At 52.7% G+C, this 25,167-nt stretch overlaps 10 protein-coding genes and 2 non-coding genes across 12 annotated transcripts in view; 6 read left to right on the forward strand and 6 right to left on the reverse strand.

The window, feature by feature from the left end:
• The first annotated feature begins 963 nt into the window (after positions 1–963).
• On the forward strand, positions 964–2,923 carry BO86DRAFT_391507 (putative Cu-dependent DNA-binding protein). Its single transcript, XM_025672618.1, has 3 exons — positions 964–1,500; positions 1,583–1,719; positions 1,910–2,923. Exons 1-3 carry the CDS (start codon positions 1,425–1,427, stop codon positions 2,468–2,470), a joined length of 774 nt encoding a protein of 257 aa, XP_025524647.1. The 5' UTR covers positions 964–1,424; the 3' UTR covers positions 2,471–2,923.
• An 858-nt stretch (positions 2,924–3,781) lies between these two features.
• Positions 3,782–6,831, reverse strand: BO86DRAFT_412077 (putative actin polymerization protein Bzz1). Its single transcript, XM_025674628.1, has 6 exons — positions 6,518–6,831; positions 6,427–6,453; positions 5,809–6,336; positions 5,684–5,764; positions 4,473–5,637; positions 3,782–4,342 (listed from the first exon to the last, which is right to left on the reverse strand). The coding sequence occupies exons 1-6, from the start codon at positions 6,560–6,562 to the stop codon at positions 3,951–3,953; spliced, it is 2,238 nt and encodes a 745-aa protein (XP_025524648.1). The 5' UTR covers positions 6,563–6,831; the 3' UTR covers positions 3,782–3,950.
• Positions 6,832–7,141: 310 nt separating this feature from the next.
• On the forward strand, positions 7,142–9,366 carry dbp5 (ATP-dependent RNA helicase DBP5). The gene is made up of 6 exons (XM_025672619.1): positions 7,142–7,509; positions 7,614–7,782; positions 7,846–8,343; positions 8,397–8,634; positions 8,685–8,885; positions 8,940–9,366. The coding sequence occupies exons 1-6, from the start codon at positions 7,434–7,436 to the stop codon at positions 9,210–9,212; spliced, it is 1,455 nt and encodes a 484-aa protein (XP_025524649.1). The 5' UTR covers positions 7,142–7,433; the 3' UTR covers positions 9,213–9,366.
• A 67-nt stretch (positions 9,367–9,433) lies between these two features.
• BO86DRAFT_174056 (uncharacterized protein) lies at positions 9,434–9,918 on the reverse strand. Its single transcript, XM_025666526.1, has 2 exons — positions 9,656–9,918; positions 9,434–9,580 (listed from the first exon to the last, which is right to left on the reverse strand). The coding sequence occupies exon 1, from the start codon at positions 9,883–9,885 to the stop codon at positions 9,676–9,678; it is 210 nt and encodes a 69-aa protein (XP_025524650.1). The 5' UTR covers positions 9,886–9,918; the 3' UTR covers positions 9,434–9,580; positions 9,656–9,675.
• A 534-nt stretch (positions 9,919–10,452) lies between these two features.
• Positions 10,453–11,205, reverse strand: BO86DRAFT_319887 (uncharacterized protein; the record flags this gene model as incomplete). Its single annotated transcript, XM_025668265.1, has 2 exons — positions 10,453–10,844; positions 10,905–11,205. Coding segments are annotated over 2 exons (693 nt in total), but the record flags the coding sequence as incomplete, so codon positions are not given.
• Positions 11,206–12,528: 1,323 nt separating this feature from the next.
• BO86DRAFT_391512 (oxidoreductase, short chain dehydrogenase/reductase family) lies at positions 12,529–13,478 on the forward strand. Its single transcript, XM_025672620.1, has one exon. It carries the CDS (start codon positions 12,613–12,615, stop codon positions 13,441–13,443), a length of 831 nt encoding a protein of 276 aa, XP_025524652.1. The 5' UTR covers positions 12,529–12,612; the 3' UTR covers positions 13,444–13,478.
• A 1,718-nt stretch (positions 13,479–15,196) lies between these two features.
• On the forward strand, positions 15,197–17,173 carry BO86DRAFT_367958 (putative GTP cyclohydrolase II). Its single transcript, XM_025670183.1, has 4 exons — positions 15,197–15,475; positions 15,539–16,495; positions 16,545–16,826; positions 16,877–17,173. Exons 1-4 carry the CDS (start codon positions 15,368–15,370, stop codon positions 16,880–16,882), a joined length of 1,353 nt encoding a protein of 450 aa, XP_025524653.1. The 5' UTR covers positions 15,197–15,367; the 3' UTR covers positions 16,883–17,173.
• Positions 17,174–19,187: 2,014 nt separating this feature from the next.
• On the forward strand, positions 19,188–20,801 carry BO86DRAFT_320032 (MFS transporter; the record flags this gene model as incomplete). The annotated part of the gene is made up of 1 exon (XM_025668277.1): positions 19,188–20,801. One exon carries the CDS (start codon positions 19,188–19,190, stop codon positions 20,799–20,801), a length of 1,614 nt encoding a protein of 537 aa, XP_025524654.1.
• Positions 20,802–21,657: 856 nt separating this feature from the next.
• BO86DRAFT_t241 lies at positions 21,658–21,757 on the reverse strand. The gene has a single exon. It is a non-coding gene; the product is annotated as a tRNA-Thr (tRNA).
• A 302-nt stretch (positions 21,758–22,059) lies between these two features.
• Positions 22,060–22,132, forward strand: BO86DRAFT_t234. Its single transcript has one exon. It is a non-coding gene; the product is annotated as a tRNA-Thr (tRNA).
• Positions 22,133–22,467: 335 nt separating this feature from the next.
• BO86DRAFT_277321 (putative DRAP deaminase) lies at positions 22,468–22,935 on the reverse strand (the record flags this gene model as incomplete). The annotated part of the gene is made up of 1 exon (XM_025667281.1): positions 22,468–22,935. A coding segment is annotated over one exon (468 nt), but the record flags the coding sequence as incomplete, so codon positions are not given.
• A 1,197-nt stretch (positions 22,936–24,132) lies between these two features.
• BO86DRAFT_381852 (uncharacterized protein) overlaps positions 24,133–25,167 on the reverse strand; it is a gene marked incomplete at both ends in the record, with an annotated part of 1,277 nt that continues 242 nt past the window's right edge. Inside the window, one exon of the mRNA XM_025670790.1 lies at positions 24,133–25,011. Within this exon, the coding sequence (XP_025524656.1) occupies positions 24,133–25,011 (879 nt within the window). The remainder of the gene's footprint in view (positions 25,012–25,167) is intronic.

Here is a 25,167-nt window from a genome sequence, read left to right on the forward strand (position 1 = left end):
AAAAAAAAAAAAAAGAAAAAAGAAAAAAAACAAGAAAAAGCAAAAGAGCTCCTTAGTTCGATGAGGGAACCGATGATGAAAAAGCTCCGACCGGGGAGGACTGACTGCAGTCACTGACTGCACTTGAAAAATAAGCAACCAACTTCCAAATGTCAAAATTTTTAAATCCCGCAGGCCTAGATTGGCTCGTGCTCCAAGCTTTCCTTCAACTTGGTTAAGTTAATGGAAGAAAGCTGCTCAGCCACCTCCATCCCGCCATGGCTCGAGCTTTTCTTCCTCCACCCTGGTGCTCCTGGTGCTCCTGGTGCAGCATGCTCGGTCCTAAGGGTTTGGCTTATCGGTCTGCAAGCTGGTAACGTTAACGCGTTCACGTACAGTAGGTACGCTGCGCGCAAGCACGGTCTCGAATTTCGATCTCCAAGTCCAAACCTATTATTCCCTCCGATCATCAATCAGCTCGTACCGAGAGTAATCGTCTCTTCGACAATTCAGGAGTCACCCCCCCTGTCGCTGCGAAACCCGTATCCTCTTGTCTCGTCTGCTTATTGCCTTCGATCCAAGGCAGCAAGAATATGGATTGTAACTATAGCTAGTCCCGCGAGGATTCTTCCAGCTATTGTTTCGATGGATGTGTTATTGTATGCGGGAATTTGCTGCACCATTCGGTTTTGCCCGCAACTAAGACAGATCCGGCATCTCGTTACCAACAATCGTCGAGGTCGATATTTCGCTAGGGAAAATCCCGCATGCTAATCGCTTTGTTTTTTGTTAGGGCAATTATATCATCATGGATTCCGCGGCCAGCGGGAGAGAGAGGAGGTCGAGGGAGGAGAAATCAGCTAAGGAGGAGGAGTTGGCCCTGACGCACCTGGCACACTCACTCCCTTCGGATTACCTCTTTCTCTCTCTGAGTAAGTACTGTACTTACTGTACAGCAGCAGTACTTGGGACTTTTGGGTCCATCCAGGAACGGACCCTCCCCCCCCCCCCAATCCCCCCATATTGCGGCAAAATGTGAGCCAAAAACCGCGCATGCAATCATTTCCCTTGCACACGAAGCTCAGGACCCTACCCCCTCTCTTACTACAGAGTACGGAGTACTGTACTGTACTTTCTCTACCGAGCTTCCTTTTTGCACCGTACACACACACACACACACAGTATACAGTCCTTGCCATCCATGTAGTCGATCCGTGGCTGTGCCCGTTCCCCATCCCCATGCGGCTTTGCCTTTTTCTGAAGTAATCTGTAGCAGGTTCATTTCCCCCATCGGCGTCCTTTTTTTCATTTTCTCGCTCGACCGCTGGTTTTTTGTCCCGCCCATAACTTTTTGGTTGTTTGCTCTGTTACCCTATAAATCCTCTGCCCCGATCCGCCTGGGAAATCATGGCCGCCTCTATTCCACTCCAATCTTCCTCCAAGGGATGCTCATCGACGGTGAAAAGTGGGCCTGTGAAGCTTGCGTTCGCGGTCACCGAGTGACGACCTGCAAGCACCATGGTAAGTATATACGATCTTACGTTCATCACATATCCCACGGTCCTGCTGTTGTGCCACCTGGCTAATGTTACTGTGTGTATAGATCGACCATTGATCCACATCAACCGAAAAGGCCGGCCCTTTGCAACCTGCTCGGTCTGCAACTGCACCCCGTGCGAGGCGCCCGAGGAGCACGCCAAGCTCAAACGTGAGGTTGACGCCAAATGTCAAGCATCAAAAGTAGAGCCACCCCCAGCACCACCCAGCATTGCAAGCCCCTCCCCCCCCCCAAAAGTGCAACAAAGAAAATCCCCAAACCCCCACTCTCTCATCACTTGTCGCATATCCATACACATCCCTCTTCATTATGTCCCGAGACCAGTCCAAGGCTGATGTGGCTTGTCGTTTCGCGTCTTGCTCTTCCCTCCAGAGAGCCGCTGGCAGATCTCCTCGTTCCACCTCGGTGGGCTCATTGAAGCCGATTGCGCCACGTCCTGCGCCCTCGTCCACGGGCGGTTGCGATGGGTGCAGCAGTGGTGCAGCAGCTGCAGCTGCAGCAGCAGCAGCAGGGATCAGGCGTGAATCCCACTCCCCGCCCACAGGGGATCATCGCCCTCGATCCACCATCTCCGCCAGCCCCCCACCACCCCCCCAATCTCAGCTGTATCAACAGCAGCTGCAGACACAGGGCCACGGTCACGGCCTCATCCCCGACACCCCCGGCGACAGTCCCCTGTACCTGCCCGGCCCTGCCTCGGCGGCCTACCCGCCGTCCCCGACGTACTGCACGATCGGCGACGGCATGCCCGGCGCGCTGAGCATGGTCAACCCGCTCGACTTCGAGGGCGGGGTTGGGGTTTCGTTTGCCGACAGCGCATCCACCGCCATCTACGCCCTCGAGGACCTGGACGTCAGCTCTCTGCCGGTGGAGGTCTTCCAGGGGGATTGGTCGTGGTTGGCGGATGAGGCGGCGCTGCGGGAGGCGGTATAACATTTGCAGGCGGGCTGGACACTCCCGGCTCGTCTATATCCACATCAAAAAACAGAATCCGAGAAAGGAAGCGATTGTGCAAATGTTATGAGTCATGATGTATACGAGAATGATGATGGTGTTGTTGTTGTTGTTGTTGTTGTTGTTGTTTGAGCGTGAGATAGCGACCGCTATTTGGGGATGAGGGTCTTTTTGTCGGGAGCACAGAACCGTTCACCGTGAGCAACCTGTCGATATAGCCAGCCGTGTGGGAGGGGGTTCTGCTGCGCTCTCTTTTGGAGGGGTTGTTCTCACCTTCGGATCGTAGGATTTGTATATAGGTTCTGCGCTGGATGTACGGCAGGGTATATATAGCAATTCGGGATACATTCAGCAGATTCTGAAATTCGGACGTCGGAGAGTGTCCCAGCAACAAGAAAGACGAGACAATCAGACCCAGGTATACCACCTAACGCTGATCACTCAATCGCTATACTCCTTACTACGGTACAAAGGAGATAGCCCTCGCGGTAGAAACAGGTACTGTACCGTACCCCGGATAAGACCTTTGCCCAACCCACGTAGCTCCTCTAAGCTCCTCTCGATGTGACCAAGTCGAATTACTAGATACTGTATTCGGTATGCACTGGGGGTTGAGAATCTAGCCAGAAGACAGTATCTCTTCATTTGGACGAGGGAGGGATGTGTGTTGACTCGACTCGAGGGGTTGCTTACTAAGAAGTGAGAACATATCGACTATGTGTGTGGTGTGGGGGTGTGGGGGTGTGGGGGTGTGTGTGTCGAATAGAGAAAAGAGAGAGAGGAGAAGATACAAAGCGTGATACTAGATGAGGAAAGGGGTAAAGCGATGGGAGACTTGCCACATATATCGACCTAATCTACTAACCGAGACATGCTTTGAGGGATTGGAGGGATTTGCGCGGCGAGTGGTGGAAATGATGGAGATCCGGAGGGCACTGCTACCACTGGGGAGGACGAGGCTGAGGAGTGTAACTTAGCGGTCTGAATCGGGGGCTATGATACCACGAATTTGGGTACTAGTATAGCACAACAGGAGAGGAGAGGAGGGATTATTGAAGTAATCACTAGAGTAAAGACCGGAAGATCATTTCTGAGAAGTGGTAAAGGAGTTGGAGAGAAAGGGGTGGGGTAATGATTGAGTAAGCGTGGTACGCAGTTGACTATAGCATCCAGGAGAATATACTCTTCACCTCGGGGGCCGTGTTCACTAAGCCAAGCACCTCTGCCATCACCAGGTATCCATAGACAAGTTTCTAGAACACAAGTCTAATCATAACTATGCTAGATTATGTACAGTATAACAGCAAGGAGCAACGTATGTATTGTGGTATATGTACTGTACTGCACCTCTTCCAACTAATCCAATCGACTGCTACCTATCCATGAGCTTTATCTGGTGCCCAAAAGCCACATGCGACCTCCCAAAAACCGGGAATCCCAACATCCGTCTTCGCCAAGTCTAAACATCCTGAATATAGTTTGCCGGCACGCTCTTCGTCACGCCCCCCCGCTCCACATCCGCCCACCCGTCCCCGCTATCCCGGTTCACCAGCACGAACCGGTCCCCCTCGCTCATACTCCATTCCATGTCGCTGCGCGCCTCGTAGTCGTACAACGCTTCCACGTAGGCCAGTTTCTTGGCGCCGCGCCGCGGGGCCACGGCGGGGCCGATGCGTTTGCTGGCCCCTGCTCCGGCCCCGACGGGCAAGGTAGAGGTCGAGGCCGAGGCCGAGGAGTTGGTTGAGTAGGTTGATGCTGGGCGTTCCATGGGAAGGACTTCGACGTAGGAGGCTGGGACGAGGCCCTCGTTTCCGGTTGCCGGGGTTCGGACCCGAAGCCAGCCAGATCCGTCTGTTCATATGGTGATCAGCTTGAATAATACAAAATCAAGGAGGTGAGAAGGGACGGGTGCAAGGGTTGATGATAAGGCTTGCTGGGACGTGAAGGATGCGACAAAGTGAAGCCGACGAGAGTGGCTTACCATCGGGCTCTAGAATGACGATATCGTCCCCTTCTTGGACGGTGACTTCGTCACCTCCCTGTGCTTGATACGGATACAGCATCTTCCCGCGGGGTTCGGAAGAAGCCGGTTTGGAACTGAGGGTTGGGGTGGATGGAGGACTGTTGATGTATTGCGCCGGCGGCGGGGCAAGAATGCGATTCCGCTTGGAGGCAGCTGCGGCAGCAGGTTTGGTTTCCGTGGCTGGTGGTGTTGGGGTCGAGGCAGGCAACTCGGCAGTGGACGGGGAGAGACTGGTGGCGGTGGATAAGGAGCGGTTGGCACTGACGGCGTAGCCGGAGCTGAGCGAGTTCATGGTGTCTTTGCGCGTGAGCGAGGGCGCCCCCGTTGGGCCGCTGGATGACGACGGCTCCAGATCTAGAGTCGGGGTCGAGTTGGCCAGCTCCTGTCGCTCTGCTTTGAGCTTCTTCTTCTCCTCCTTGGTCTGCTCGCCCGGACATTCTGCCGGCACCTTCATCTCGCACTTGCTGTGGCACGTATAACCACAGTCGCGGCAGTCGAAGCCCTTGGCTGATAGACCCCAGATGCGCTCACCGCAAAGGTCGCAGTTGGTGGGGATCTTGAATGTCTGCGACTTGAAGTTGTGATTGCGCGCCCCCAGCGACAGGTCGCCTACCACGGACATGATTGTTGACGTCTCGACTTCGGCCGTCAGGCGTTTGCGGTCGAGCTCATGCAACGTCTCTTGCAGGAAGAAGATGGACCGGACTACTTCCACCTCGCTCCGTTTGTCCCTGCCCTGCTGGATGGCTTCACGAACCTTCTTGGCCGCCTCTACCTCTCGTCGCTTCTGATCGGTCTCCACTCGCAAATCGCGCACCTGTGTCTTGCTCTTGCTGAGAAGATTGCGCAGGAAGACCTTGGCGGTCTCATCGGTTATGAGGGCTTCGTCATCGTGCCAGACGGGGCTGGGCTCGAAGCCTACATTGGCGGGCTCTTGGAGGGGCGTGGTGTTGTGGCGCAAGAACATGAGCGAGTCGAGATGAGGGAGGTTGCGCGGGATCTCGTGCAGGAGATTGGCCATGTGCTCCACACTTTTTGTCAGGTAATTCTTGTCCAACTGAGCTGCCTGCGCCCAGATTGAATTCAGCTTCGCTACACGGGTTTCGTTGAGGTCTTGCAGCCCCTGCAAACGTCAGTGTCATAGCCAAGGCAGGGCGAAAGAAACCTACATCGAGTAGTTCGGGAACGTATTCGTGGTAAAAGCGCTCCTTGAGCTTGTTCGTCACGTTTATGCTGATGAGGTAGGTATTCTGCTTCTGTTAGTAGGCGACAAGAGACGTGATTGGCTACCTACCTTGACGTTGTTCATTTCCAGAATCTGCTGCTGATAGGCCGCTTGGGCCTTGGACTTGCTGTGGTCAAACGAACTCTCCATTTTCTTCCGTCGCGCCTCCACCTCCTGACATGCGCCGTCATATTTCCCCTTGACCTTCTTGAGCTCACTGTAAGAAGAGTCCCTCTCCTTCTCCAATTTGGCATGGAAGTCGACGTGGCACTTCCGGAGTTCCTCGTACTGTGCAGCGGCTTGTTTGAGCGGCTCCGCTATTTGTACCACCAGGTCCGTGCCGAACTGGTCGCGTTCGGCGGCGTGCGCCTCGATCGCGGTCAATTGCGTCGTCCATGTCGTGAGCGAGGCGCTTTCGAGCGAGCCCGGGGTCATACTCGGAGTATCTCCTACACTCAACGTGCTAATCTTCTTCGCCTTGCGGTCGTTGTACTTTCTGCACAGCGCCGTCATTTTGGCCGCATATTCCTTCTCAATAACACTGCGCTCTCGGTAGAACTGTTGTACTTCATCCAACCACCCGATGCCATGGGAAACCTGGGGAGCGATAGCTTAGCACGGAACTTTGGATCGGCCGTCGTCGTGGTTGGAGAAATGCGCGCGGACGAACATGCGGGGAGGACATACCCAATTGTTGACAGGCTTGAAGGCATCCTATTCAATTCTGCTGTTAGTGAGAATACTTGGTTATTTTTACTGACAGCAGACATCACTATACCTTCAGTTCTGCCCCAAAATGAGGGGCGACATCTGGGGTTGCCATGCTGACGGCTAATCCGCTGCCCGAAGATCACGGCGCAGAAGACTGACGACGGGGATGCGAAACCAGGGGAAACCGGAATGTGTCGGCCTAAGATGACCGGAGCAGTCGCACGTTGAAACCACCAACCACCCGCAGAAGGAAAGCCTGTTGCGCGACCGGTGTCAATGGCAAGGAATCGGAGCAGCAGCGGAAGAAGCCGAAGTGGACAGCAATCTGTAAGAATTAAGGATAAGTAGTAGTTTGGAGAGGAGAGACGCAGCCCTGGCAGGCAATCACTGCGAAGGAAGGAAGCGGGGAAGAACACAGCTTAGGCTGGATGCAGTAAAGGTAAAGCAACGGAATGACAATACCGAACGAGGCTGTCAGGCCACGTTGGAGCACTACGTCATTTAGCCGGATGCCACTAGAGTAAGGTACCGTACCGTCGATTCACAGTCACCGCCTACCATATCGAGTACCTCGACGCTGGCCGGTCCTCCTTCCTACTCCGGATTAGCGCAGCTCAAAGGCGGTCCGGACTGGTTTTTCCGCCGTCATTGTCTACTGATGAGCAAATGAGCATAGCAACACCCACTGTGAACCATTGCTGCTTATTGCTACTGTGATCTGTGATTGCTCTGAGTCCCGAGTTGGTCCCGAGTAAATCTTTCTCTCTCCTTCTCTTTCTTCTCCATCCTTCAAAGGAAATCTACCTCTGACTTGTTCGCTTGAGTCATTGTTTGGAGCCCTTCGTCGCGCGTCCGGTTTAAATAGAATTATTACCCCGCTGCTCCCCTCCCTCTTCCGTCTGGAATCAAGCAGCTCTTCTTTTCCCTCACAACACACACACACACACTTTCCTCAAATTGCCTTTGTCGATTCACGAGTTATCATGGCCTCCGACGAACAGCCTGCTGGCGGCTCTCTCGCCGACCGCATCTCCAAGCCCGAAGAACCTCAGCCTGCAGGTATGGACAGCACGCGGCATACCTTCCTTCGACCCGGCGACTGTGTCACCCTCCATCGCGGTCGATCGCATCCAGAACCACGCTAATTCAGCCCTCTTACGCAGAGTCCACCGAAACCTCCAAAGAGATTGATCAAACGGATGGAGCGCCCGCCGCTTTGGGTGGCTCCGACCTTCAGGAACCCGACTACACCGTGGAGGTCAAGCTCAGCGATCTTCAGGCCGACCCGAACAACCCTCTGTTCTCAGTCAAGAACTTCGAGGACCTTGGCCTGTAGGTCACATGCCCATCCCATCACTGAATGATCTCTGGAGGCTAACACCGTTCGCTCAACAGCGATCCCCGTATCTTGCAAGGATTATCGGCTATGAACTTCCGCAAACCGTCTAAGATCCAGGAAAGAGCTCTTCCTCTTCTGCTCGGCAACCCAGCAAAGAACCTGGTCGGCCAGTCCCAGTCGGGTACTGGAAAGACCGCCGCATTCACGCTCAATGTCCTCAGCCGCATCGACCTTAGCACGGAGCAACTGCAGAAGACCCCGCAAGCCCTGATTTTGGCCCCTACGCGCGAGTTGGCGCGTCAGATCGTGGGTGTCATTCAGGTCATGGGTCAATTCCTCCCGAACCTCCTCATCGGAACTGCTGTTCCTGCGGATAGCAATGCGCGCCCGACCAAACTGGAGTGCTCCGTTGTTGTTGGTACGCCGGGAACGGTCACGGATATGATCAAGAGGCGTACCATCACAGCCAACAAGCTCAAGGTGTTGGTTCTCGACGAGGCAGATAACATGCTTGACCAGCAAGGTCTTGGCGATCAGTGCATCCGTGTCAAGGCGTCAGTCTCGCCATCCCCCTTCCGGATATTGTCGATGACTAACAGCTTCGCAGTTTGTTGCCCCGGGACATTCAGGTTGTGCTCTTCTCGGCTACTTTCCCCACGCATGTCCACGAATATGCTTCCAAGTTCGCCCCGAATGCGAACGAGATTACCCTTCAGCACGAGGAATTGACCGTCGAGGGTATCAAGCAATTGTATCTCGACTGCGCCAACGAGGAAGAGAAGTACCAGACTCTTGTTCAGCTCTACGGCCTTCTTACCGTTGGCTCTTCCATTATTTTCGTCAAGGTTGGTTGATTTGGACTTTTGCCACAGGGCTCCTGCTAATGTTTGGCTAGACCCGTGCCTCTGCCGTCGAAATCGAAAGGCGCATGGTGGCCGAAGGTCACACCGTTGCCTCCCTGACCGGTGGTATCGAGGGCTCGCAGCGTGATGCCGTGATTGACCAGTTCCGTGCGGGACAAGCCAAGGTTCTGATCACCACCAACGTCCTCGCCAGAGGTATCGATGTTTCGACCGTTTCCATGGTCATCAACTACGTAAGCAGTTTGAGATGTGGTATTAAATCCAGGCAAGCTAACTCCCGTGACCAGGACATCCCTGAAATTCACCAGACGAACCCTCGTGCCCCGCGCCAAGCGGACTTCCAGACCTACCTTCACCGTATTGGTCGTACCGGTCGGTTCGGTCGTGTGGGTGTCTCGATCTCGTTCATCTCCAACCGCGACGAGTGGGAGATGCTCAACCAGATCCAGAAGTACTTCAACACCAGCATCCAGCGGATCGACACCAAGGATTGGGATGAGGTGGAGGATATCATCAAGAAGACGCTCAAGAACACCCGTGCCCAGGCCGCCTTCCGGTGATTGTCCTGCCTCCCCTTTGCTGTTTGATAATCACCGTTCGATGGCCGCGGATTGCTAGTCGGTTGGAGCAAATTGTTGGTTTAACGCCGGGGCTGTACTGCAGTATGGGATGCGGATGAGTTTTATGAATCTTTCCATGATGGCTGAAAAATTGCACACCACACATATTAATAGATACCAGTTCATATTTGAGTTGCTGAAAACAAACAACCCCGTATAGATTTCCAGGGCTTGAACCTCTTTACGTAGGTGGTCTGTTGTCCAGTTCACCCTCCGTCCGTAGTAGTACCGGCCGTCAAGCACGAACCCCGGCAAGCGCGACGTTGACAGAGATGCTTTCTGCAAGCCTAATTGAGAAAGCCTGTTCCCTGTAATGAATGATCCGTTAGGATCTGTGGTCAGGATCCGACAGGAAGGGATCACCGTATTCGACGGATGCTGACCAAAGTATTGTATGATCTGGCTATCTCACCGATGCTCGCGCGATTCTAAGGGTGCCATAGTCGGCCTCTCCGCTCTCCCCTACGAGCGGCGGTTCCTCTAGATAAGGCGGTGCTAACAATAGCGCCATCGCCATCAGGTACAGAGATAAAAGATAGGAGGCAGAGGGATAGAAAGACCAACCAGAAGGAGATGCATGGAGCATTCTTGGGGAAGATTGGCCCTCTTCCATAGATCAACCTTCACCTAGGAGGCCAAGTGTGAGCAGGTATATAAGGTAAGAAGGGTGAATCAAGGGACAGACTTCCCTCCCTCAATTCATGGACGAACCAACTTCAACTTGCGGGCGAGACTGGCAATCTCATCGTATTAAACGAAAGGGACAAGACAGATCTTGCCGGTTAGGGGCTTGGGTAGTGCCGTCCACGGTGACTTCCACTGGTAGACAGTTCCAGGGTCGCTTGCTGCGTAGTGCCAACCACATGCGTGATGCGAAAGGAACTTGGTCATCTGTGAGCCCAGTCTCTCTATGATCTGATATGCAGCCTTAGCTGCCCCTCAGCAGATCGGAACAAACAATACCGCGTTGGAGGATCCTGGCTGTTTACTGCTGGAGCCTGTAAGGCTGGGGCCTGTGCTTAAGATAAGGCGAGCAAGCATACCCGGCCCGTCGACCCGTTATCTGCTATAGTTAACATATCAACTAGTTGACGTATCAACAATTTCCTAATCAGAACATCGTGCCCGTAAGTATCAAGGTTGGCCCCTCCTCAACGTTAGTATGAACACCTCGATTCAGTCATATCACAGAAAGGCTATAAGAACACTTACAAGGGCCATAATTCAGGCGCTGCCTAGCGTTGAGAGGCCAGTAGCGGCTGCCACAATGTGGCCCAATACAGAAATCCTCATTCAGAGGCTGTCTGGCGCTTGGTTGCACAGGTCCATCCTTGAAGTATATACTTCCATAAGAGGGAAACCTGAGATCAGTAGCACCTTTCATCTTCTGAAATATTGCGCTTATGCATCTGACACGCTGATCACCGGCCATCCTATCCCATATTTGGTGCAGTGGAACACCAGAGGCATGTTCCATAATAATATACTCGCTGCCAATGGGATTGTCCGGGGATTTGACGTCGTCACTCCAGTCAATTATGGTTGGAATTGGAACGTTTGTCTTCAATTGTACTGTAGAGGTAATGTAGTTAGTATACTATGTTAGTCTTGCTATAATTGATAGGAACACACGGTATCTAATAGTAGCGACTTCAGAACTAGTGGTTAACCGCACCAGTCCGGTAAGAGCGAATGGCAACCTAGCTACTATTTGTCTTGAGTTGTTCATGGTGAAAACAAATACTCTATTTGAATCCCCCCCCCCCCTCTCCCCCCCCTCAAGCTTTTTGCAATTGTCAATTGAGCTCGCAGCAGGGCAAAGCTGAAGGACCCGGTTGCGCAGAGCGCCAAAATCAAATGCAATGTAATATGAAAAATATTCGAGCTCATCATCACGAAGCCACCGCCCACTAGTATAGGTATAAGGGTCAAAATCCCAAAAGCTTTATCGGCCTTTGTACATTGGAATCCAGAGATGGGAGGCCTAGAAGCTCTTGCAATCAAGTACGGGTAATGTAGGGGGGATGAAAAAGATCGAAAGAATTGATGACGACGCATTGAATTGGAGATAATAGTGGTTTAAACCTTAGGTCCATAAAGGGTGACGTGAACCTAGGTTTCAGAATAAAGGCACAGAAAAGTAGATGGTAATCAAGGTAGCCTAGCCTTATTTATATAATGTGATCTTATTTCATGTTTTATTAGGCAACCAATTACAAGATTGAGTGAGGCCAAGACAGATTAGCTTGTAGCGCGACAGGAACTTCTATCCGCTACCCTGATGACTAAGTCGGTCACACCCAAGTTATCACAGGCCCCCTGGGCTATAAGCTCCGAGGGGGTCGATAGTGATTGTATACATTCGCACGAGCGATTACCCATCAATGAGCCTGAACCAAGGGCGGGTCTGGAATGGGGGGATGCGAAAGTGGGGCGAGGTAGTAGTATTGACAGGATCTGGAATCCTATGGAGTAAAAGCATCGGCTGGATGGATGTCCGACAAACCTGTTGGTCGAGCGGTGGGATACTCTGACCTCCACTGGAACCTTCAAGTACTGTATGCTAATCTCTTTCCAATTAGGTTGATTCCACGCACAACCTAAATCAAAATTTGACCTTGCTGGCTCTTAGCACACTGGCGAAGGGAGAAGAGAAGCACCAGCCCTATAATAAGTGGTAGTACTCTACATATTTGACGACAGAGCTTAGTTGAACTACCATAGCCTTAAACTTGATTATGAATTACTAAGCTTATTATTCAGGGCTTCTAGGACTACACCAGTATTTTTGACCCACTGCGCCCAAAGAGCGCGTTCAGTGAAAGGACACTCATGCCCTTGACGGAGTTAACGTCACCCGGAGATTACGGCGATAAGAGCCTACCATAGCTAGAAGATTCACTTTTACTAATGCTATATCTTCTTTTCAGGTACACCTTCTCCAACAACGAGCATGTTAAAGATATCAACCGACTAACTGGACATTATTCAAGTGTAGGTGCCAGTCACCAGCCTGGGCACTCCGGACCGAAGCTAAATTTAAGAGAATTAGCCGTACGAGATGGACCCTTCTGGTAGATACAGATATGAGGTATATAAGCATGGTTTTGTGATCTCCGCCCCGGAGTTAACACGCGGCGTCGATGTGTCTCCATGGCTCTGATGGCATGGCATAAGAAGGTGGCATGATCCACTCGACCAGCAATTGTTCCAGTACCGATCCATTCCGAAAGGCTTTTCAAATCCCTTCAACCCTTCCCTCAGATTTCCTCTCCCAGGTGGACTTCGACTATTGACTCACAATCCCCTTCGATAAAAGCAACATCCCACCCAAGCAACCATGAGCACTCCCAGCACAATCTCCATAAACAAGCTCGCAGGCACGCGGGTGCTGGTAATCGGAGGAACCTCCGGGATCGGGTTCGCGGTGGCGCGCGCGGCGCTCGAGCACGGGGCGAGCGTCTTCCTCGCCAGCTCGCAGACCAAGAAAGTGGACGACGCGCTTAACCGCCTGAAAACCTTCTACCCGGATCCAGAATACCACGCGCGCATGGCTGGGTGCGCCTGCAACCTCGGCGATCCCGCCACCCTGGAGACCAACGTGCGCCACCTCCTCGAGCAGGCCACCTCCACCTCCACCACCACAACGGGAAAAGCTCTGCTGGACCATATCGTGTACACGGCCGGCGATGCCCTGGCCCTGAAGCCCGTGACAGACCCGACGCTGACGGTGGCCGACATTCACGCGGCCGGGACGGTGCGCGTGCTCGGGGCGCTGATGGTCGCCAAACACGCGCAGACGTACATGCACGCGACGTCCCGCTCGTCGATCACCTTCACCAGTGGCGTGAATGGCCACCGACCGGCGCCGGGGTGGACGCTGGCGGCGGCTAATGGAGGCGCGGTGGAAGCGATGGCGCGCGGGCTGGCGGTGGATCTGGCGCCGATCCGCGTGAACACGGTCAGTCCCGGCGCGGTGTTGACCGAGTTGTTTGATAATTTCGGGGATGAGGCGGCTAAGCAGGCTGCGGTGACGCGGTACGCTGATGAGACGCTGGTGCGGGAGATTGGGCGGCCGGAGGATGTGGCCGAGGCGTATCTCTATTTCATGAAGGATCGCTTCGTGACGGGGACGTTGGTACATTCTGAGGGGGGGAAGTTGTTGAGGTGATTTGCTGGTGGTGGTGGTGAGCGGGAGTTGTGTTTGGGAGGAATACTCAGTCATTCACATTTATAGAATCAAACTATCTCAGCATTCTCTCGTCTTACTGCATATGTAGATCTGCTCTGGATCTAGTGGTCAAATGGACTTGTAGGTTTGTGGCGGGAGGAAGCTGGTGGCCGAAGTTGCTCCCCCCCTGAGGAGCTGTTGCCACACAGTGATGGTTATCTGATGAGGAAGAGGTGAAATGGGTTTGGACTTGAGGACTTGTAGCAAGATCACCAACTGAAGAGATGTGAATAGATAAAATGCATACGGACCTGGGCCTGACGGGTAATCATGGTGGACTCCGAGGATGACAATCTTACCCTCACAGTGTTGCTTGGCCGCAAGTCGCGTTTTATTCAATCCCTGAATTCCTGGACTGGTACTGTAGCTTGTCGGACCATCTCGATGCCCGAGGTGTATTGAGTCTTCGACGTCACGAGGTTGACTGTGACACTGAATGCGAGTCCGACTGCGAGTTCTATCATCAACCACCGGCTGATTACCATCCTGTCACCGGATCGAGGTATTCGATCTAGTTGGTTCAGTCCATAATACTGCATTGCCCGAATTAAAATGCATTTCATAGCTGCATATTGCAGGACTTGATAGAATATGATTAGAAGCAGAGTCCATTAGAGAGCGTTCTGTATAGTACTTAAAGCTTTGTACTTACCTACAGACATCGCACCCAGTTTGTTAACGTTGTCTGTTTCAAGCTTACTTTACTGTATGTGGTTATCGATGCAAGCAGCGATGTTCCTGGCTGTCATGTGAGCTGCTTTCTTGGTGTCCACGGTCTGCCGTATCGTTGGCTATAGCTGTGCAGGCCTTCCCACATGCACTGATCGGTCATATCGCTTGCGATTATCATAATATACACTTCTAGAGCCTTTTCAATTCGAGATTCGTATTTTAAGCTCAAAAAGGAGTCAGAATTCAATTTATATACCAGCTATAGAAGATGGAAACTATGTTAGACATGAAATTAGTCACCGCCAACAGGACTGAAAGTTACTCAAATATTAGCCACTGGAGATATTCTGAAATTATTTTTTGATCGTAGTAGTAACTGCAAACAGTGATGCTGAAGGAATAGTCTCAAGCATTCGAATTTACTATTGCTACCAGTTCTGGCTGAAAGTTTGGGGCGACAAACTGGCTGGTTTTTGAGGGAAGGGAAGCTTGGAATGAGGGGCTGGTCATCCGCCCTGCTGTCCCTCTTCATCGTCATCGTGCAGCGGCAATTCATTTGATTGATCCAGCTGCATGGACCAGCCCGGATCGCGCCTCTCACCGACTTCCCCCCAAATGATTTGCTGGATCTCATCTCAAGGATAGCAATAGGCTTGGCCGATAAAGAGATTAACAGGGGGGATAAAGGTACACTATGTAGTATCAGTGCTTATCAGCGAGCCCTGATCGACCGGGGTGGAGAAGATAAGGAAAGGTCCGCAGCCATGATAAGCAACAACCCAGGTAGGATAAGATAATGATCAAAAGGTAGCAAGTGCGGGGAGAGACTACTGCGTTGTACTATTGAGAGAGAGCAAGAGAGAGAAAGAGGAAACCCAAGAATGGAAGAAAGCCAGGATCCCAATCAGCCAAAGCAGGCATTGAGGCCCAAGTCACATGCACCCTGGTATGCCCAGCAACAGCTGTAGCATTTCATTCACTGGATCACAGCAGCCTGATCGGTCGGAACAAGCTACAACTTCCCTTTTCTACTCCCCCTCCCCCTCTCCCTCCCATCCTCCATTCCCCATCGTCATCTTTTCTTCCTCTTTATCCACTTCCTCTTACTCTCCATTTTCTTATTTATGTCACTAAACTCCCCCCTCCCTTTTCTTTCTCCTTTCCATATCCTCTAATCTCCTCCCGTTTCACCATGACTGCCAGTACCCCGCAGCTCGATACGTCCCCCAAGCCCGCTGACGCGGCGACAACCGTCGTTCAGTCGCCGACTTCTACTTCTCGTTACAGCAAACACATTGTCGTACGTGCTGTTTCTCTGTTACTGACTCTTACAGAGTAACCCACTGACCCACACTCCCCATAGTTAACTACCTACCCCGGCCAAAGCGGGATCGATCCCGTCCCTCTCGAATGGGGCGCCCCCGATGCCAAATCCCGCGGTCCGGTGATCGTCTCCCGTAGCCCGAACCTCCTCAAGCGCCGCAATGCTATGGGCGCTCACGGCGGAAGCTACAGCATTTACAACGCCCTCGCCATCGCGGCAGGTGACCTGGACCCGAATTTCCGCCCGGACCTCCGCAACAGCGAGCCCACCTTTAAATTCCCCCCGCAGCCCGCCTGGGGCGACAAGACCAAGATCGTGTCCATGGACCCTTACGGTCATGATGTTGTCAACCAGTACCGGGACGAGTTGGAGGCCGGCTGGGACATCCGGCCCACCATGGCTGTCACGCGCGCGAACATGAAACTGGCGGAGATTGGCGAGGCCGTGCGTGAGGGCAAGCTCGATGTCGACGGGTCGATTGTGGTGGACTCCGGCGGTGAGGTTCGCGTCACCAAGGTCGCCGTGGAGCCCGTCTGGTACCTTCCCGGAGTTGCGGAGCGGTTCGGCGTGGATGAGGGGACGCTCCGACGCACGCTGTTCGAGCACACGGGCGGAAGTTACCCCGAGCTCATCACGCGCCCAGATTTGAAGGTCTTCCTGCCTCCGATTGGTGGGTTGACGGTCTACATCTTTGGACCTCCGGAGCGAGTTTCAGATGAGAATGTCCGCTTGGCGCTGCGGATTCACGATGAGTGCAATGGCAGCGATGTCTTCCAGTCGGATATCTGCACGTGTCGTCCGTACTTGGCGTTTGGTATCGCGGAGGCGATCCGGGAGGCGCAGAACGGCGGCAGTGGTGTGGTGATTTACTTCCGCAAGGAAGGTCGAGCTCTTGGTGAAGTCATAAAGTACCTGGTGTATAATGCTCGCAAGCGCGGTGGTGATACTGCGGACAAGTACTTCACTCGCACGGAAAATATTGCTGGTGTCCGAGACGTAGGTGTTGCCCAGATATCTCGTCGGTCACTACTAACGTGATGTCTAGATGCGCTTCCAAGCCCTCATGCCCGACATTCTCCACTGGCTGGGCATAAAAAAGATTGACCGGATGCTGTCCATGTCTAACATGAAGCATGACGCCATTGTTGACTCTGGGATTAAGATCTTGGAGCGTGTGCCTATCCCGGAAGACATGATTCCCAACGATTCTCGTGTCGAGATCGACGCCAAGATCAATGCTGGCTACTTCACCACCGGTAAACAGTACTCGATGGAGGAGTTGGCCGCCGTGAAGGGACGCGGTTGGGAGAAGTGGGAGGATGTTACGGTATGTGGTATTCTTTGGGTTTGATTATAATCGAGACTAACTCTTGATAGCACTGATTCCATGCCTGCATCTCACGAGCCATGACCATTTTTGAACCGGCGTTCGTCATGTCTACTTTTTGCACTCATAATCATACCAGAACTGCATAGCAAGACTCTTTCACAAATTGAGAATAACAGGAATAATATAAATATCAGAGCTCTACTTGAGTCTGCACTATGGGATACCTCTTGTATAATCACAGCGGTGATAGCGTGTATGCTACCTGTCATCGGCTTCAGTCATACAGGTAGTCTCGAGCCGTAGTGTGATGGTCCCGTCACGTCATCACCAATCATCAAGACTAGGGTTCCCCAATCGACACAATTCGTTTCTTGACAAAGTGTTAGATTGTAAGCCATGGACTACATTACCGACTACAAGTGTCGCAGCTCTGCCCCTACGTAATTGAGCAGCAGCTAGGCGGACTCGTATGTTAAATTATAAGAGAAAAAGCCCCCCCGTACTAATGGAGAAGCTTGCTAGCAAAGCTGTTTAGACCTTTGATTGCTTTTCAATCGTCGACGTCAATTAGTTCAGCAAATATCATACCCCACGTGGGCGTTCTCTCTTGCCATAGCCGAGAATGATGTTGAGCTACTAGTACTGGTCAAGAGGAATAGATGGAAGTCAATTGATGCGACCCCAAGCTCATCCAAGCGGCAAAGTAAACTTGTATTAATAAGAAAAGACAAAGTGGAATGAGCTGATGTGACAACAAAGCTTGACATTTACATGGCAAGTTAGCATATACTTGGCCCGACCGGAGAATAAAACAAGGACTAACCTGTCTACATAACAAGTATGTAGGGAAACCGGCCAGGGATCTTCCCAGGTGTGTGGTCAACACATTACTTGTGTTGTGTTGTGCTGTAGTAAGGGATGAATATCTTGCTTTGGTCAGGTATTTACTAGGTCACTTGTTGTTGCGTCTTGTAATATGTTCATACAGCAGACTGCTGTTGAGGACTGCCTGTCCTATGCTTGGACTCGGGGCATGGAGAGGGGAAAGATAAAGTTGGTCAAGCATACTCTCGCAGATCATCGTAAGCTCTTGCTGGATCCGCCAGGTGAGATTCTTTTCCAGCTTGTGTGATTGGAGGTTGGGTTATCTACCCCGGTTGCTTCTTCGACAGTATTGAACTGTCGTTGCAGATGCGAATGTCATGCGGTGTACCTTCCATGGGCACAGAGCTCATAGTTTCCTGCTGTTTATATGCAGCTTCATAGATATTGTGCTCTGGGGTTCTACTGGATTGTTAATATAAGCTTTCTTTCAAGACTAGATGGCATTCTTAATTCTGAAGACAACCAGTTTCGTTATTCCTCGAAGTCGTGGTCAAAGGTCTATCTACTATATAGTTCAAAGTAGCGAGCGTCTCTCTGAAATCATTTTCGCGTAGTCAAAAACTACATATAGCCAATTTGCAGTAGTTGAACGTTCGGCTATCCGCCAATCCTCCCACCGGTCGGTGTCGGGGAATTGTGAGATCCATTGCCACGGTTCGTAGATAGATCTGCCTGCACGGTGCATCATTGATCGCTCCTTCCCAGTCTCTATCTTTTGCCATGTTGGGTAAATGCACTGCAACAACCCTGGCTTGGAGAAGCGGTTGGACTTTTGCCGCATCATGCGCCGGCCGTAGGACAGACAGGTCAGTATCACAACCTTGGATCCGGAGGCCAGGCGCATTCTATTGACAGAGAATCGAGAGCTTGTGTTGCAAACGCCAAGGCCTTTATCAGGCCAGTCGGGGAATTTAGCCTGACATGAGATAACAGGTCATATGGATGAGTTGCCCAAAGAGTACAGTATGCATTGGAGATCAGCCGTGCGTCGTGCCACCGGCTTTTCCTAGTCCTACAGTGGGTCAAGGGTAATGAAAGAAGATCTGCTATAAAAGCTTATCGTACCGCTGGGCGCGAGCAGTGAATCGATAAGTCTTCACTGCCTATAGAGGGAGCGGTTACTGGCTACGTTGCTGTGGACATACCAGAGCACTGAAGGTATCACGAGATAGCGATTTTGCTGTAAGCTCGGCAGATTTAAGGATTAGGTTTTGCTAATGTACTTGCCCCATTGTTCAATCTGTATTCTCTTTCAAGTCGATCTTTTGATGACGACAGCTGTGAAGCCGATCGTGGAGATGGGGCTTTATATTGCTGTTTACCGACACGGAAATGAGGTTCGTTGATTACCATGCTCGAAGATACTGGGACCTATGTTGGAATTGAATCATAGTGAGTATATCCGATCACTCCCTGGGTATATTCATAGTTGACAACGATTGTTAGTAGTATCAATGATATACCTCTGTGTAGATGGCGCCTCCCGGAGAGTACGCTGTCCTGAATAGGGAAGTCCCATTCCTCCGCCTGATCTTCGACGATGGCTTCATCACCCACGACATCCTGGACCACCGTTACGAAGGCTCTGGCACCGATGCTCACCCATACATCGTCACCTGGCTGGCTGACGACCCCCGCGACCCGATGGCCTTCCGCGACACCACGAAATGGGCTATCGCCGTGCTTTCCACCCTGGCGAGCCTGATCGTGGCGTTGTGCTCCTCGGCGTACTCCGCCGGACTAGCCGACATCATCGACGAATTCCACGTCTCCGCAGAGGTCGCACTCCTGGGATCCTCGTTCTTCGTCCTCGGGTTTGCGCTGGGCCCGTTGCTTTTGGGTGCGCTGAGTGAGGCCTACGGACGTCGGATGATCATGCTGGCGAGCGGCGTGTTTCTGACGGCATTCAGCGCGGGCGCTGCAGCATCTCCCAATATCGCGACGGTGATCATTCTCCTTTTTCTCGCGGGCAGCCTGGGGTCCGCGCCCGTGGCTGTCTCCGGGGGCGTGATAGCCGATTTGTTTTCAGCCAAGGCCCGAGGGGCACCCATGGGGCTCTACGCGGCAGTTCCCTTCCTTGCCGTGCTAGGTCCGGTTATCGGTGCCGCGGTCGAGGTTGTGGGTGGTTGGCGTTGGATCCAGGGGGCCATGGCTATACTCGCGGGTACAGTCACTCTGGCCCTGTTCTGGCTGCTGCCGGAGACATATGCGCCCGTGCTGCTGGCCAGTCGCGCCAGGCAGTTGACGAAAACCACAGCCCGCGTCTACCGCAGTGTAATGGACATCGGACACAGCCGTGACCACATTGTCGGGAACGAGCTGCGCACGCTTCTTCTCCGGCCGTGGGTGCTTCTCTTCCGCGAGCCGATCGTCCTGCTTCTCTCTGTCTACAGCTCCATTCTCAATGGGATCACGTACATGTCTTTCGCCGCCTACCCAATCGTATTCCAGCAGATCCGGAGCTGGAACTCACTGGATACCGGGTTGACCTTCATCGGGATGCTGGCTGGGGTTCTGTGTGCAATCCCCCACGTCCTTGTCTCCCACACGGAATATGTCAAGAAGATGTCCCGGACTCGCTACCGGGACACAGCCCGCTTACCACCAGAAGTGCGTCTGCTAGACGCTTTCCCCGCCAGCATTGCCCTCCCAGTGGGTTTGTTTTGGTTCGCGTGGACAATAGCTCCTGTGAGCATTCCCTGGATCGTTCCCGTTCTGGGGAGTGTCCCGGTTGGGTACGGCTTGTTGATGATCTTTCTGCCCTGCTACAATTATCTGGTCGACTCGTATACGATTTATGCAGCGTCCGTCATGGCTGCATGCACCCTCATGAACTCTGTCTTTGCAGCTGCATTCCCTTTGTTTACGGATCAGATGTATCAAGGCTTGGGACCGCAGTGGGCGGCGTCGGTGCCGGCGTTCTTGGCTTTGGCGTGTGTTCCAATCCCGTTTGTGTTGTATAGGTATGGGGCGTTGATTCGGGCGCGGTGCTTCTACGCTGCAGAGGCGGATGCGTATCTTGATCGGATGCTCAGGGTGGAGGTTCGAGAGGTGGAAGAGTGGAAGGATATGCACTGTCAGGGTTGACTGTCACTGCATGAGAGAGTATCTCTGGAACTGAACATCTTAACTGATAGTAATACAATAGCAGCAAGGCGTGAAGGCGAAGGGGAAAGCGAAACCGGTGGGCTGGGAGGATCCTGCTGGCGCAGGGAAAGGATGAGGGCGGAAGTACTAAGGAAGGAGCAGCAGCAGCAGCAGCAGCAGCAACTCGAACAGAAGAACCGAAAAGAGGAAGGAGACGGCGGTGCGATTGGCAACTTCAATTATTCATTGGAGGCTAACTTCGGCGATATTCGAGATTAACAGCATTTAAGAAGCAAAAAACATGTGAAAAAATCATCAGATATTAAGGCTTTGGCAGAATCAAGAAAATAGAAAAAGAAAACAAAAACAAAGAGAACGATACATTCATAGCTTAAAGGCAGTGTACCCGTGTAGCATGCGCTCTTGAACTGATAGCACTTCATGAAATGATGTTCTGAAATTCGTGCAGGGCAAAATCAACCAGTAATCAAGTCCGCAAATACAAGCTGAGCGGAGAGACGCTAGAAAAACCAAGGGAAATAAGGGGAATCTCGTAAATGAAAAGACAAATATGTCGAATTTGTATGCCATTCTTCTATATGATTCTCACCCAAGAGCTGCTGTAGCTGTTCCTCAGCACCACGTATTCCTTGCCCATCGTATATCATCCAAATTCCGCATTTGCCATATATCTCAGTCCTCGAAAGCATTATATCGCACAGCCTCCACCACAACGGACATATGCCCCCAAACGACGCCTCCCAACCCTTCCCCCTGCCACCATCACCACTCCCCAACGGTATGACGCCCTGATGACGCCCACCTCTTCATGAAATGCAAAAAGAAAAAGAGAGAATGCCGCGACTGGGACTCGAACCCAGAATCTGCACTCCACACCGCTAGCATAAGGCTAGTACGGGGGCTCTGCAATGTTAATACCACTACACCACCGCGGCCGTTTGTTGTACCGTAGCCCTCGACACTAAAATATGGCCCCACTTTTCTTACCGTCGTTGGCCATTTTTGCGGGGTTGCGGCCCCACCTGTGGGGCTTTTTGGTGCCAATACGTAAAGTACCGGGAACGCTATTGATGGGGTGAATTTGATGGGATTTGAGGTTTGGGGTGATGGATTCTTGGGAGGAAATGTGCTGTGGGCATGGGGATGGTGGTGGTTTGGTGGAGCTTTGGCTGGTGGTTGGATTTTGGTGGTTGAGGGTTGGTTATAGCCGGTAGAATGAGGCATGACGTCAATAATAGCTCGCATGGCTTAGATGGTAAAGCGCAGCACTAGTAATGCTGAGATCCTCGGTTCGAGTCCGAGTGTGAGCAGGTATTTCTTTTTTGGTTTTTTTGGGGGGGGGTAGGGGGGTTTTGAGGTGTTGTCTGGTTTCGTTCATTGTGGATTCTTGGGGAATGTTTTTCTATGGATCTCGACATCTCTACTATCCTCTCTAGGTATAGGATGATTTGGATACTGAAGATGTTGAATCATCTCTCCCAACAACTGCATAAACCGAAGGACAAGAATCCACAAGTGCACATATCCATACCACCAAATATACATACATACCACCGTCCGGAATTATATAGTGACCCACAAACTCACGCCCATCCTCCTCCCCCTCTAGACGCCAAAGAACCTAATGCCCCGCCATCGCCACTCCCAAAACCTCCTCCTCCATCCCCTCCACCACCACGAAACGTACTCCGGCCGCCTCCAACCGCCCCCTCCCCGTATTTTCCGAGATAAACGTCTCCGGCTCCCGGATCCCCACATACACCACCTTGATCGCATTCCCAAGCCCCACGATCCGATCGCAGCAGGTGCGAGCCCCGCTCAGCCGCCGGTTGCACGGCTCCATCGTCGTGTACAGCACCGTGTTGGGCGGGAGGACCTCCGCGATGCGGTCCTCGGGGAGGCCGTGGCGCGCCGCGACCTTGATGAGGCAGCAGTGCTCGGCGTGCGTGTTGCCCGGGTCGCCCGGCCGGTCGCCGGGGAGCTCCATCGAGTAGCCGGTCGCGAGCACGGTGTGCGTGTCGGCGTCGACGAGGACGGCGCCGACGCAGAATTTGGTGGGCGCCGGCGGGGAGCGGCGCGCTTGGGTTAGGGCGAGAGTCATGTAGTGTTTGTGGTGCGGGGCTTGGGTGGTCTCCGTGGTCTCTGGGAGGGGCATTGTTTTTGTTGGGGTGGGGGTTTGAGGGGGTAGGTTTGAGTCTTGGAGTCTTTGTGGTGGAGGGTGACTGGGGTGTATGATGAATGAATCGGGGGATTGTAAGGTGCTTATCTTTGTACTGTACGTACTCAGCTCATGAGGGGTTCCATTTTGACAGGTGGGGGGCTGGTATCTTGGAAGGCGTCGGTTCGGCCCGCTGCCTCAGGAGGTGGCGCTTCAAGGACCAGTCAGATAAGTCCATGCATACACCATCCATATGACCCGGAAGTCGGAGGTGCTTCATTTTGAATCGTTGATACGATGAAAATGAGTATATCTTCAATGTGAGCTGCTGGCTTCATGCCCTGGACCCGGATATGTTGGAAAATCGCTTGAATAGGCACTGCTATTGGCCTCCCGGAGAAGGAGAAGGGGGGTTGCTGCCTGAATCCGTATTTTACTAAGTGGCCACCATTCAAGTATTGAACGGGACAGAGTTCTCGGACACAATCCGGAGTCGATCATGTGGCAGTGTACATACTTGTTTTGATTTCAATCAGCGATTCATCCCACATAAATACGCTGTCTCAATTGTCATACTCACGCGGCAACGACAGAACCAGCCGTTCCGGAGGCAGGCTGGATGATGTGTGGGTACTTTGTCTTCCCGGTCTGTACTATCTTATTGCCTATTACCCTTGTACAGTGTCGTGACCTGCGTCGCCTCGTAGTTGTGAATAGAGAGTATAAGGTATGAGGGCGGAGTGTCTTCGCTTACTTCGGGATGACATCTTCTTCTAGCCCCGAGAGAGATCAACGAAGAGTAGTCTTGCTGCCGATGTGAAAAGAAGCCGTGGATGAGTTCTGTAAGCCTGCCTTTATGTAGTGTTGCTTCTTCTTCAGAGGGTTAGTAAAGATACCACTGAAGATAGACTGTTGATATGCAAATCTGAGATGTTCGAGACCGATACCTAGATTTATATTGTTATTTGCAGGTGTTAAAATGATCTGTTTTTTTTGGGTTGGTCGTACCTTATTGTTACCTTTTTTTCTTTGTTTTGTTTTCTTTGGCTATGCTTGTAGGCATGACAGCTAACTGTCCCACCAAACGAATGGGCCTACATCTCTGGCCTCACAAGGATGAATGTGTCTAGAGCCACAAGTCAGTAGAAGCCATCAATAGATCACGGAAAAGTCATTCCACTCCCGGAGGGCGTTTTCAGGGAGGGAGTACCTCCAGGCAGCAAAGTGCCGCACCCCGGCCTCCTCCTTCATATTGAGCTCCATGCTCTCCTGGACCACCAGGGTGTTGCGGATTGGGGCGTCGACGCCGACCGCCCAGGGCCTCAACTCGCGGTATAGACGAGCCCAGCGGCCCCGGAAAATCATGCCGTGGAGAGTCACGTTAGGGGGATACAAGGCCCGCACCCGGCGGAACTCCAGGTCCAGCGCCTCGACCGGCGCCGCGTCCCAGTCGGGGTATGGGTGCTGGACCCAGTACACAACCGGGCAGACGGTTGCCGAACCGACCTCCATCCAGCTCACCATGTATTCGGGGTGTCCGGGGCGCTGGAACATCGAGTCTACTTCCGACTCGGGGAAGACAGTCCCGTCTTCCCGGATTATCTGGTCGATCCAGATCAACGACCGGGCCTCCTCTTTCGAGTCTTCCCCGGGTGGCGGCGGCGGCGGTACATTTTCATCATCTGGCTCATGCGGAGCATCAGCCTCCTGTCCGTCTTGCCCGTCTGGTTCATCGTGCCCGTCTGGTCCATCGTGCCCGTCTTGTCCATCCTGCATGTCCTGCTCATCGTGCCCGTCTTCTTCGTCCTGCTCGTCTTGTTCATCCTGCCCCCCGTTCTCTGCTGCGGCGTCTTCACCGTCCTTTACCATAAGCAGCATTGTATCCTGCGGAACCTGCTGGAGCTGTACATGCTGTTCAGCCTGTGCGGGCGCCTGGAGAACAGGAGCTTGCCGTGGCTGCTGGGCTTGAGGAGCTTGAGGAGCTCGAAGAGCCTGACGAGCCTGAAAAGCCCGAGAAGCCTGCAGCATAGCCTGCATACCATTCTTAATTTGCTGGAGCTGTTGAATTGGCGAAGGTTGATGCACGTGAGGAGCTTGCGGTGCCGGAGCCTGTGAGGCCGGAGGTGCGTGAGGAGGTTGAGGAGTTTGTTGGTCCCTCACGCCCCGCGAGTTGCGCGTATTGCGCTG

Source organism: Aspergillus japonicus (assembly GCF_003184785.1).
Source record: "Aspergillus japonicus CBS 114.51 unplaced genomic scaffold BO86scaffold_53, whole genome shotgun sequence".
Lineage (NCBI taxonomy): Eukaryota > Fungi > Ascomycota > Eurotiomycetes > Eurotiales > Aspergillaceae > Aspergillus > Aspergillus japonicus.